Source organism: Dendrobates tinctorius, unplaced genomic scaffold (genome assembly GCF_039654945.1).
Source record: "Dendrobates tinctorius isolate UK_male_01 unplaced genomic scaffold, ASM3965494v1 ptg000157l, whole genome shotgun sequence".
Classification (NCBI taxonomy): domain Eukaryota; kingdom Metazoa; phylum Chordata; class Amphibia; order Anura; family Dendrobatidae; genus Dendrobates; species Dendrobates tinctorius.
The window spans coordinates 4,108,904-4,122,484 of NW_027361824.1; the positions used below are offsets into that span (position 1 = coordinate 4,108,904).

The window sequence follows — 13,581 nt, forward strand, 5'->3', positions numbered from 1 at the left end:
ACACTGCACGGTATCACTCCTCCTGTATATATACACTGCTCGGTACCGCTGCTCCTGTGTGTATATATATATACACTGCACGGTACCGCTGCTCCTGTGTGTATATATATATACACTGCACGGTACCGCTGCTCCTGTGTATGTGTGTGTGTGTATGTATATGTATGTGTGTATATATATATATATATATATATATATATATATATATATATATATATATATATATATATATATATATATATACACATACACTGCACGGTACCGCTGCTCCTGTGTGTGTATGTGTATATATACACTGCATGGTACCGCTGCTCCTGTGTGTGTGTGTGTGTGTGTATGTACCATATATATATATATATATATATATATATATATACACACACACCACGGTACCGCTGCTCCTGTGTGTGTATGTGTATATATACACTGCACGGTACCGCTGCACCTGTGTGTGTGTATATATACACTGCACGGTACCGCTGCTCCTGTGTATACAGTCATATGTTAAAGTTTGGGCACCCCTATTAAAGTTAACCTTTTTTCTTTATACCAGTTTTGGTTTTTGCAACAGCTATTTCAGTTTCATATATCTAATAACTGATGGACTCAGTTATATTTCTGGATTCAAATGAGGTTTATTGTACTAACAGAAAATGTGCAATCTGCATTTAAACAAAATTTGACCGGTGCAAACGTATGGGCACCTCAACATAAAAGTGACATTAATATTTCATAGATCCTCCTTTTGCAAAAATAACAGCCTCTTGTCGCTTCCTGCAGCTATTAATGAGTTCCTGGATCCTGGATGAAGGTATTTGTGACCATTCCTGTTTACAAAACAATTCCAGTTCAGTTAAGTTTGATGGTCGCCGACCATGGACAGCCCGCTTCAAATCATCCCACAGATGTTCAATGATATTCAGGTCTGGGGACTGGGATGGCCATTCCAGAACATTGTAATTGTTCCTCTGCATGAATGCCTGAGTAGATTTAGAGCGGTGTTTTGGATCATTGTCTTGCTGAAATACCCATCCCCTGCGTAACTTCAACTTCGTCACTGATTCTTGCACATTATTGTCAAGAATCTGCTGATATTGTGTTGAATCCATGCGACCCTCAACTTTAACAAGATTCCCGGTGCCGGCATTGGCCACACAGCCCCAAAGCATGATGGAACCTCCACCAAATTTTACTGTGGGTAGCAAGTGTTTTTCTTGCAATGCTGTGTTTTTTAGCCTCCATGCATAACACCTTTTTGTATGACCAAACAACTCAATCTTTGTTTCATCAGTCCACAGGACCTTCTTCCAAAATGTAACTGGCTTGTAAAAAAAAAATGCTTTTGCAGACCTCAGGCGACTCTGTTTGTGGCGTGCTTGCAGAAACGGCTTCTTTCGCATCACTCTCCCATACAGCTTCTCCTTGTGCAAAGTGCGCTGTGTTGTTGACCGATGCACAGTGACACCATCTGCAGCAAGATGATGCTGCCGGTCTTTGGAGGTGGTCTGTGGATTGTCCTTGACTGTTCTCACCATTCTTCTTCTCTGCCTTTCTGATATTTTTCTTGGCCTGCCACTTCTGGGCTTAACAAGAACTGTACCTGTGTTCTTCCATTTCCTTACTATGTTCCTCTCAGTGGAAACTGACAGGTTAAATCTCTGAGACAACTTTTTGTATCCTTCCCCTGAAAAGCTATGTTGAATAATCTTTGTTTTCAGATCATTTGAGAGTTGTTTTGAGGAGCCCATGATGCCACTCTTCATAGGAGAATCAAACAGGAGAACTACTTGCAAGTGGCCACCTCAAATACCTTTTCTCATGATTTGATACACCTGGCTATGAAGTTCAAAGCTCAATGAGGTTACAAACCCAATTTAGTGCTTCAGGAAGTCAGTAAAAAGTAGTTAGGAGTGTTCAAATCAAGAAAATGATAAGGGTGCACATACTTTTGCACCGGTCACATTTTGTTAAAATGCAGATTGCACATTTTTCTGTTAGTACAATAAACCTCATTTGAATCCAGAAATATAACTGAGTCCATCAGTTATTAGATATATGAAACTGAAATAGCTGTTGCAAAAACCAAAATTCTTATAAAGAAAAAAGGTTAACATTAATAGGGGTACTCAAACTTTTACATATGACTGTATACACTGCACAGTACCGCTCCTCCTGTATATGCACTGCACAGCACCGCTCCTCCTGTATATATACACTGCACAGTACCGCTCCTCCTGTATATATACACTGCACAGTACCGCTCCTCCTGTATATACACTGCACAGTACCGCTCCTCCTGTATATATACACTGCACAGTACCGCTCCTCCTGTATATGCACTGCACAGCACCGCTCCTCCTGTATATATACACTGCACAGTACCGCTCCTCCTGTATATATACACTGCACAGTACCGCTCCTCCTGTATATATACACTGCACAGTACCGCTCCTCCTGTATATATATACTGCACAGTACCGCTCCTCCTGTATATATACACTGCACAGTACCGCTCCTCCTGTATATATACACTGCACAGTACCGCTCCTCCTGTATATATACACTGCACAGTACCGCTCCTCCTGTATATACACTGCACAGTACCGCTCCTCCTGTATATATACACTGCACAGTACCACTCCTCCTGTATATGCACTGCACAGCACCGCTCCTCCTGTATATATACACTGCACAGTACCGCTCCTCCTGTATATATACACTGCACAGTACCGCTCCTCCTGTATATACACTGCACAGTACCGCTCCTCCTGTATATATACACTGCACAGTACCACTCCTCCTGTATATGCACTGCACAGCACCGCTCCTCCTGTATATATACACTGCACAGCTCTACTCCTCCTGTATATATACACTGCACAGTACCGCTCCACCTGTCCTGTATATATACACTGCACAGCTCTACTCCTCCTGTATATATACACTGTACAGTACCACAGTATCTTAAGCCCCCGTCACACACAGCGTTCTCACCAGCGATCTTGCTGTGTGTGACAGGTATCAGCGACCGGCCCCCCTGCTGGTTATCGCTGATCGTCCTGAAATGGCCAGGACATCTTTTTGATCGCTGGTCTCGCGCTGGCCAGCACGCATCGCTGCCTGTGACAGGCGGGAGACCAGCGAGCAGGAGCTGGTAACCAAGGTACACATCGGGTTTCTAAGTACCGCGTGCCCCTTAGAAACTCAATGTATACCTTGGTTACCAGCTCCCTGCACCAGCGTGCTGGTAACTAAGATACACTGTGGGTAACTAAGCGATGTGCGTCGCTTGTTACCCGCGTGTCGCTGGTGCTGATCGCTGGTGAAGCTGCCTGTTTGGCAGCTCACCAGCGATCATGTAGCGACACACCAGCGATCCTGACAAGGTGATATCGTTGTCAGGATCGCTGGTGAGTCGCTATGTGTGACGGGGCCCTTAGAAGCGGCAATGTCCTTGCATGTGAAGCCCTTTTGAGGCAAAGCAGTGATGACTGCATGCGTTTCTTTGGAGGTTTCATGGTTAGTAGACAGAAGTCAATGATGTGAAGCACCAGGCACCGTTAAAAGCAACCAGTCTGCTCTTATCTCTTTGTCATACTGTTTGAAATATATCAGCTGCCTTGTCCCTGTTAACACTTTCTCCTCAGCTAATGAGATCAGTGTAATGGAATTATCTAAGAAGAAATGACTGCATTGGTTTGCAATTCATGTTATCATTTATACTGTCACTATGAAACATAAAGCAGGGAACATTGTGGAAAAACAAAATTTGGGTCAGTCTCAAAATGTGTGACCACGGCTGTAAACAGCCTGAATCCGCAGATCCATGAGACTGGCACTTTATTGCCTTCCTCTAATGTTAAGCGTGAACTTACCCATGATAAGCCATTATTAAAGGGGATCTAATGTATAAACATTTAACACTTCCTTCTTCATCTGGCACGGACATCAGCCGCCCACTGCTGGATGTTCTGTTATCATTGATCGCTCCCATCATCCAGATATAAAACAATGGCTTCTATGTTTGGTTGTCCCAGGTCACAGGGGACGTCTGTAGTAACACGTCGCCTCTGGGGCTGCACTGTATAATTATTCTGTGTCCTCTGTTATTGGACATAGCGATGAGGACGGGGAGACGCCTGTCCTGACCATGCGGCTGCAAAATACCGACCAATGCTAAACATTTAAAGTAATTGTCTAGATAGCAATAGCTTCATGTTATGTCACCTTATATCCTCAAGAGTCTCCAGAAACTCAAACCCAAGATGGAGAAATGTGAATATAATCAGTGATCTCTGTTTTCTGAAATGGGAATTATCATCAATGTCCATGTGCTGTAATATCAAGCTACACCTATCCTTATACTACAGAGTGGAGGAGCCAATCTGCTATTATACTGCCCCTATGTACAAGAATATAACTACTATAATACTGCCCCTATGTACAAGAATATAACTACTATAATACTGCCCCTATGTACAAGAATATAACTACTATAATACTGCCCCCTATGTACAAGAATATAACTACTATAATACTGCCCCCTATGTACAAGAATATAACTACTATAATACTGCCCCCTATGTACAAGAATATAACTACTATAATACTGCCCCCTATGTACAAGAATATAACTACTATAATACTGCCCCCTATGTACAAGAATATAACTACTATAATACTGCTCCTATGTACAAGAATATAACTACTATAATACTGCCCCCTATGTACAAGAATATACTATAATACTGCCCCCTATGTACAAGAATATAACTACTATAATACTGCTCCTATGTACAAGAATATAACTACTATAATACTGCTCCTATGTACAAGAATATAACTACTATAATACTGCTCCCTATGTACAAGAATATAACTACTATAATACTGCCCCTATGTACAAGAATATAACTACTATAATACTCCTATGTACAAGAATATAACTACTATAATACTCCTATGTACAAGAATATAACTACTATAATACTGCCCCCCTATGTACAAGAATATAACTACTATAATACTGCTCCTATGTACAAAAATATAACTACTATAATACTGCCCCCTATGTACAAGAATATAACTACTATAATACTTCCCCTATGTACAAGAATATAACTAATATAACTACTATAATACTGCCCCTATGTACAAGAATATAGCTACTATAATACTGGGCCTATGTACAAGAATATAACTACTATAATACTGCCCCCCTATGTACAAGAATATAACTACTATAATACTGCCCCTATGTACAAGAATATAACTACTATAATACTGCCCCTATGTACAAGAATACAAGAATATAACTACTATAATACTGCCCCCCTATGTACAAGAATATAACTACTATAGTACTGCCCCTATGTACAAGAATATAACTACTATAATACTCCTCCTATATGCAAGAATATAACTACTATAATACTCATATATACATGAATATAACTACTATAATACTTCCCCTATGTACAAGTATATAACTACTATAATACTCCTATGTACAAGAATATAACTACTAGAATACTGCCCCCTATGTACAAGAATATAACTACTAGAATACTGCCCCCTATGTACAAGAATATAACTACTATAATACTGCCCCCTATGTACAAGAATATAACTACTATAATACTGCCCCCTATGTACAAGAATATAACTACTATAATACTGCCCCCTATGTACAAGAATATAACTACTATAATACTGCCCCCTATGTATAAGAATATAACTACTATAATACTGCTCCTATGTACAAGAATATAACTACTATAATACTGCCCCCCTATGTATAAGAATATAACTACTATAATACTGCCCCCCTATGTATAAGAATATAACTACTATAATACTGCCCCTGTGTTCAAGAATGTAACTACTATAATACTGCCCTCCTATGTACAAGAATATAACTACTATAATACTGCCCCCCTATGTACAAGAATATAACTACTATAATACTGCCCCCCTATGTATAAGAATATAACTACTATAATACTTCCCCCTATGTATAAGAATATAACTACTATAATACTGCCCCTATGTACAAGAATATAACTACTATAATACTGCCCCCCTATGTACAAGAATATAACTACTATAATACTGCCCCCCTATGTACAAGAATATAACTACTATAATACAGCCCCCCTATGTATAAGAATATAACTACTATAATACTGCCCCCTATGTATAAGAATATAACTACTATAATACTGCCCCTATGTACAAGAATATAACTACTATAATACTGCCCCCTATGTACAAGAATATAACTACTATAATACTGCCTCACTGCCTATGCTATCACTGATTTTTGTTTAGTTGTGTTTCTGATTTAGTCTTTTTATTTTTGCCTTTTGATCCGGGAAGCTGTTTGGGTATTTTTTATCTTCTGTATCAGACTATAGGAGGAGGTTTTTTGCTTTCTCAGGGTTTCTCTTTCTGATTAAGTTACTCATTAACTTCTCAGGAATATCGCAGCCTCGCTGGATCGCTATCTGCAGTGGATTCCTTGTATTAGTTTTTATTTCCGCTGATGGTTTGTGCAGTTTTATATTTTTGCAGATTCATTCAATGATTTTTTTTCCTCGGTGGTTGGATGGGAGATTTTGTTGTCATTGAAGGGATATTTTCCTTTTTCCGTCCTGAGTGTGAAGCCCGCGAGACTGAATACTTCTGGCAGCTGAAGGTTTGTTACACTGTGTCAGTCTAGAGCTGAGGGTCAGCTGTGCAGCGTGTATGCAGGATCAGTGACAGCCGGGGTTTGTGTCCCCAGAGCGTCATTGTCTGTTTATAACGTCTCCGTACATTATCGCCTCTTTATCTTAATATTATCTCGCTCTTCATCTGCCATCTTTTTTCCAGCTAAATGAGATGTATCGAGATAAATAGGTAGGGCGCATGACTCGCCATCCAAAGCTCCTGAGTCCTCAGGACAGCACTGCCTGTCCTGTGCTTTATGGAGGCAGGTTTGCCATAAGGATCGCGTCGATCTAAGGGTCTGTGCACACGTTGCGGATTTGCTGCAGATCTGCAAGTGATTTACAGTACAATGCTATTCTATGGGAAAAAACCCCGCTGTGCACTTGCTGCGGAAAAATCCGCACGGAAACGCTGCGTTTCCCCCCCGCAGCATGTCAGTTCTTCGTGCGGATTCCGCAGCGTTTTTACACCCATTCCATTATAGGAATCCGCAGGTGTAAAAACGCAGGGGAAAGCCGCTATAAATCCGCAGGAAATCTGCATAAAAAACGCCAGATTTTGACCTGCGGATTCTGCCAAAAAAAAGCAGATTCTGCGTGGAAAATTCCGCACACGAATCCGCAACGTGTGCACATACCCCAAATCTGTATTTCTACAATGTCATAATTAGAAAGCATCGAACAGGATGAGTTGTCGTGGGGACACGGAGTGCCTGTGAGCTCTTTATCATGTTTTCTTGACCTGCTGACATTATAGCTTTTATTAGTTGTGGCATTTAGTGGCGTGACTAGAGTCCAATGGTGTAAAATATGGACCTTGTCCCCCCGCCATCCTGATAAATATACATACATCCTCTATCCCGGTATATATATAAATCTCCCATCTTGTTATATATGTCCCTCATCCTGGTTTATAGATCCACCATCCTGGTATATATTTTCCCTATCCTGGGCCCCATCCTTGTATATGATAGAGAGAGAGAGATATATATATATATATATATATATAATATATAATCTCTGTCCCCCATCTTGGTACATACAGTGGGTACGGAAAGTATTCAGACCCCTTTACATTTTTCCTTCTTTGTTTCATTGCAGCCATTTGGTAAATTCAAAAAAGTTAATTTTTCCTCATTAATGTGCACTCTGCACCCCATCCTGACTGAAAAAAACAAATGTAGAAATTTTTGCAAATTTATTAAAAAATAAAATCTGAAATCTCACATGGTCATAAGTATTCAGCCCCTTTGCTCAGACACTCATATTTAAGTCACATGCTGTCCGTTTCCTTGTGATCCTCCTTGAGATGGCTCTAATCCTTCATTGGAGTCCACCTGTGTGTAATTACACTGATAGGACTTGATGTGTAAAGGTGCACACCTATCTATATAAGACCTCACAGTGCATGTCACACCAAATGAGAATCATGAGGCAAAAGGAACTGGCCAAGGAGCTCAGAGACAGAATTGTGGCAAGGCACAGATCCGGCCAAGGCTACAAAAGAATTTCTGCAGCACTCAAGGTTCCTAAGAGCAGAGTGGCCTCCATAATCCTTAAATGGAAGAAGTTTGGGACCACCAGAAGTCTTCCTAGACCTGGCCGTCCAGCCAAACTGAGCAATCGTGGGAGAAGAGCCTTGGTGAGAGAGGTAAAGAAGAACCCCAAGATCACTGTGGCTGAGCTCCACAGATGCAGTAGGGAGATGGGAGAAAGTTCCACAAAGTCAGCTATCACTGCAGCCCTCCACCAGTCAGGCCTTTATGGCAGAGCGCCCTGACGGAAGCCTCTCCTCAGTGCCAGACATATGAAAGCCCGCATAGAGTTTGCTAAAAAACACATGAAGGACTCCCAGACTATGAGAAATAAGATTCTCTGGTCTGATGAGACGAAGATAGAACTTGTTGGTGATAATTCTAAGCGGTATGTGTGGAGAAAACCAGGCACTGCTCATCACCTGCCCAATACAATCCCAACAGTGAAACATGGTGGTGGCAGCATCATGCTTTGGGGGTGTTTTTCAGCTGCAGGGACAGGACGACTGGTTGCCATTGAAGGAAACATGAATGCGGCCAAGTACAGAGAGATCCTGGATGAAAGCCTCTTTCAGAGTGTTCTGGACCTCAGACTTGGCCGAAGGTTCACCCTAAGCACACAGCTAAAATAACAAAGGAGTGGCTTCAGAACAACTCTGTGACCATTCCTGACTGGACCAGCCAGAGCCCTGACCTAAACCCAATGGAGCATCTCTGGAGAGACCTGAAAATGGCTGTCCACCAACGTTCACCATCCAACCTGATGGAACTGGAGAGGATCTGCAAGGAAGAATGGCCGAGGATCCCCAAATCCAGGCGGGGAAAACTTGTGGCATCATTCCCATGAAGACTCATGGCTGTACTAGCTCAAAAGGTGCGTCTACTCACTGATGAGCAAAGGGGCTGAATACTTATGACCATGTGAGATTTCAGTTTTTCTTTTTTAATAAATTTGCAAAAATTTCTACATTTATTTTTTTCCTGTCAAGATGGGGTGGAGAGTGCACAATAACGAGGAAAAATGAACTTTCTTGAATTTACCAAATGGCTGCAATGAAACAAAGAATGAAAAATATAAAGGGGTCTGAATACTTATCATACCAGTGTAGGTCCCCTATCCTGGTATATGTCCCCCATCCTAGTATATGCGTCCCCCATCCTGGTATATGCGTCCCCCATCCTGGTATATGCGTCTCCCATCCTGGTATATACAGTCATATGTAAAAGTTTGGGCACCCCTATTAATGTTAACCTTTTTTCTTTATAACAATTTTGGTTTTTGCAACAGGTATTTCAGTTTCATATATCTAATAACTGATGGACTCGGTTATATTTCTGGATTCAAATGAGGTTTATTGTACTAACAGAAAATGTGCAATCTGCATTTAAACAAAATTTGACCGGTGCAAAAGTATGGGCACCCTTATCATTTTCTTGATTTGAACACTCCTAACTACTTTTTACTGACTTCCTGAAGCACTAAATTGGTTTTGTAACCTCATTGAGCTTTGAACTTCATAGCCAGGTGTATCAAATCATGAGAAAAGGTATTTAAGGTGGCCACTTGCAAGTAGTTCTCCTATTTGATTCTCCTATGAAGAGTGGCATCATGGGCTCCTCAAAACAACTCTCAAATGATCTGAAAACAAAGATTATTCAACATAGCTTTTCAGGGGAAGGATACAAAAAGTTGTCTCAGAGATTTAACCTGTCAGTTTCCACTGTGAGGAATATAGTAAGGAAATGGAACAACACAGGTACAGTTCTTGTTAAGCCCAGAAGTGTCAGGCCAAGAAAAATATCAGAAAGGCAGAGAAGAAGAATGGTGAGAACAGTCAAGGACAATCCACAGACCACCTCCAAAGACTGGCAGCATCATCTTGCTGCAGATGGTGTCACTGTGCATCGGTCAACAATACAGCGCACTTTGCACAAGGAGAAACTGTATGGGAGAGTGATGTGAGAGAAGCCGTTTCTGCAAGCACGCCACAAAAAGAGTCGCCTGAGGTCTGCAAAAGCACATTGGGACAAGCCAGTTAAATTTTGGAAGAAGGTCCTGTGGACTGATGAAACAAAGATTGAGTTGTTTGGTCTTACAAAAAGGCGTTATGCATGCGCTGTATTGTTGACCGATGCACAGTGACACCATCTGCAGCAAGATGATGCTGCAGGTCTTTGGAGGTGGTCTGTGGATTGTCCTTGACTGTTCTCACCATTCTTCTTCTCTGCCTTTCGGATATTTTTCTTGGCCTGCTACTTCTGGGCTTAACAAGAACTGTACCTGTGTTCTTCCATTTCCTTACTATGTTCCTCACAGTTGAAACTGACAGGTTAAATCTCTGAGACAACTTTTTGTATCCTTCCCCTGAAAAGCTATGTTGAATAATCTTTGTTTTCAGATCATTTGAGAGTTGTTTTGAGGAGCCTATGATGCCACTCTTCATAGGAGAATCAAATAGGAGAACTACTTGCAAGTGGCCACTTTAAAAACCTTTTCTCATGATTTGATACACCTGGCTATGAAGTTCAAAGCTCAATGAGGTTACAAAACCAATTTAGTTCTTCAGGAAGTCAGTAAAAAGTAGTTAGGAGTGTTCAAATCAAGAAAATGATAAGGGTGCCCATACTTTTGCACCGGTCAAATTTTGTTTAAATGCAGATTGCACATTTTCTGTTAGCACAATAAACCTCATTTGAATCCAGAAATATAACTGAGTCCATCAGTTATTAGATATATGAAACTGAAATACCTGTTGCAAAAAACAAAATTGTTATAAAGAAAAAAGGTTAACATTAATAGGGGTGCCCAAACTTTTACATATGACTGTATATCCCCCCATCCTGGTATACATGTCCCCCATCCTAGTATATGCGTCCCCCATCCTAGTATATGCGTCCCCCATCCTGGTATATGCGTCCCCCATCCTGGTATATGCGTCCCCCATCCTGGTATATGCGTCCCCCATCCTGGTATATGCGTCCCCCATCCTGGTATATGCGTCCCCCATCCTGGTATATGCGTCCCCCATCCTGGTATATGCGTCCCCCATCCTGGTATATGCGTCCCCCATCCTGGTATATATGTCCCCCATCCTGGCATATGCGTCCCCCATCCTGGTATATGCGTCCCCCATCCTGGTGTATATATATCCCCTATCCTGGTATATGCGTCCCCCATCCTGGTATATGCGTCCCCCATCCTGGTATATATGTCCCCCATCCTGGTATATGCGTCCCCCATCCTGGTATATGCGTCCCCCATCCTGGTATATGCGTCCCCCATCCTGGTATACGTGTCCCCCATCCTGGTATACGTGTCCCCCATCCTGGTATACGCGTCCCCCATCCTGGTATACGCGTCCCCCATCCTGGTATACGCGTCCCCCATCCTGGTATACGCGTCCCCTATCCTGGTATATATGTCCTTCATCCTTTCTGCCTTTTGTTCTTTAATGTATAGAAAACAATGAACCATTAAACTCCCGTTGGCTCCACTCCCCCACCGTGTGGCGTCCTCTTCAGCGTGGGAGCACATGACTTCACTACCATTGGCCCCCAGCCACAGGCACAACGACTCTGAATAACCGGCAGCGTGTATTGCAGTGCAGGGAGCCGGTGGGTCTGTACACCACAGTACATTTCAGCTGAATGTGCGTCCTCTGACCCTCATCTAGTTGGAGATTGTGCTGGCGTTTGCCGCCTCCACCCGCACGTGTCCGGTCGCGATTGCAACCTTAGCTATGGTCATTACACCCCTGTGTGATGCCACATTCCGCCCTCGTGGTTGTAGTTGGGTTTCCTTAATAATTGCTCCATCTTGTGTTGCAGGTGTCGGGCCAGCGCAGTGATGAAGTGACGGTCGTCCGCCATGTCGGAGGTGTCCTCTCTGCCGGTCTCTGAATGGCTTCAGACTATAAAGCTGGACCAGTACTGCGACCTCTTTGAGAAGCACGCCATTCGCACCGTGTCGGAGGTGCGAAACCTCAGTGATGAGTCTCTGACCGCCATCGGGATCCTCCTCCCGGGACATCGGAAACGAATCCTGGCGTCGCTGCAGAAGTCGCTATCTGAGGACCAATCTATGGAGGCCTCGGGTTTCCGACCCATCCCAAAGAAGCGCAATATTCTCGCCAAATCTGTGTCTGAGCAACAAACGTCCAGTCTAACCTTGAATTCGAACCCTATTCCTGAGCCTTCACGGAGGGTTTCCTCGCCACCTCCCATCCCTCCAAGAAGTGGCCGCGGACCCCCCCTTAAATTCTCCATTAGTCCTCCCAAATCCATATCTCCAGTCTCTGGGCCTGAAACAACTGCAGTGGAGGAGTCACCCCGAAGTCCGGCCACCCCGCGTCTCCCTTCTCCGTCTTTTCTGCTCCCCTATGATGACCCTGAAATTAGTGACAGTGATGAAAGTAAAGAGGAAGCGCTAAAGCTGGAGGCTCCGCCGCTACCGCTGAAACGCCACAAGCCAGAGAAGAGGAGCGCCTCAAGGAGCCCCCCACCACTGCCGGCCAGACCAGCGAAGGCCACCCCTCCTCCGACCAGCAGGTAGGAGAAAGAATCTGGGCTGTTTGTAGCTCTCATGTTTATTTTCTGTGTAGAAGAGCGCCCTCTAGTGGCTGAGCTGTGCATATCCATCGACAACACCTAATACACAGCAGCGGGTTTGTTACAGTTGTGCCCAGACAATTCTCGGAGGAGAGTAAACTGATACATTGTAACAAACCATCAGATAATTGTATCACCGAGAATGAAAGCAATGTGCGGAAGCGATGCAATAAGTAAATATTAGCATGGAAAATACAAATGGGCTCGGCAAACAAAAGAGCCTAAAAGCCATCGCACCACGACAAGGTGCAGCCAGTCCGGACGGTCCTTACTCCAGCAACGCTCCTCACTATGTGCCAGCCCGGCCTCACAATAGACGGGGCAGCACAGTACCTGACAGTGTGGAGCTGAATGTACTTGTTTGTTTTATTTGCTTTTCCTTGTAGCGAATCATGAGAGCAGGAAAACAGTGTCTGCAGCAACCACAAGCTCTGATAACGGAGTAATAGATTGTAGTCTCCTGTCCTACAGTCTCCTCCCCAGTAATGGCTGATAATGGGGAGTAATAGATTGTAGTCTCCTGTCCTACAGTCTCCTCCCCCAGTAATGGCTGATAACAGGGAGTAATAGATTGTAGTCTCCTGTCCTACAGTCTCCTCCCCCAGTAATGGCTGATAACAGGGAGTAATAGATTGTAGTCTCCTGTCCTACAGTCTCCTCCCCCAGTAATGGCTGATAACAGGGAGTAATAGATTGTAGTCTCCTGTCCTACAGTCTCCTCCCCCAGT

General features: G+C 43.1%; 1 protein-coding gene across 5 annotated transcripts in view; it reads left to right on the plus strand.

Annotated features, from left to right (window-relative positions):
• The window catches only part of ARAP1 (ArfGAP with RhoGAP domain, ankyrin repeat and PH domain 1), a 252,136-nt gene that overhangs the window by 38,538 nt on the left and 200,017 nt on the right, over positions 1-13,581 (plus strand). For 4 of the 5 annotated variants that reach the window (XM_073548485.1, XM_073548484.1, XM_073548488.1 and 1 more), the window contains exon 2: positions 12,074-12,793. In XM_073548485.1, the coding sequence (XP_073404586.1) occupies positions 12,114-12,793 (680 nt within the window). In that variant the 5' untranslated portion in view covers positions 12,074-12,113. Of the gene's footprint in view, positions 1-6,521; positions 6,698-12,073; positions 12,794-13,581 lie in introns of those variants that run through there. The other variant, XM_073548486.1, reaches the window with a different exon arrangement.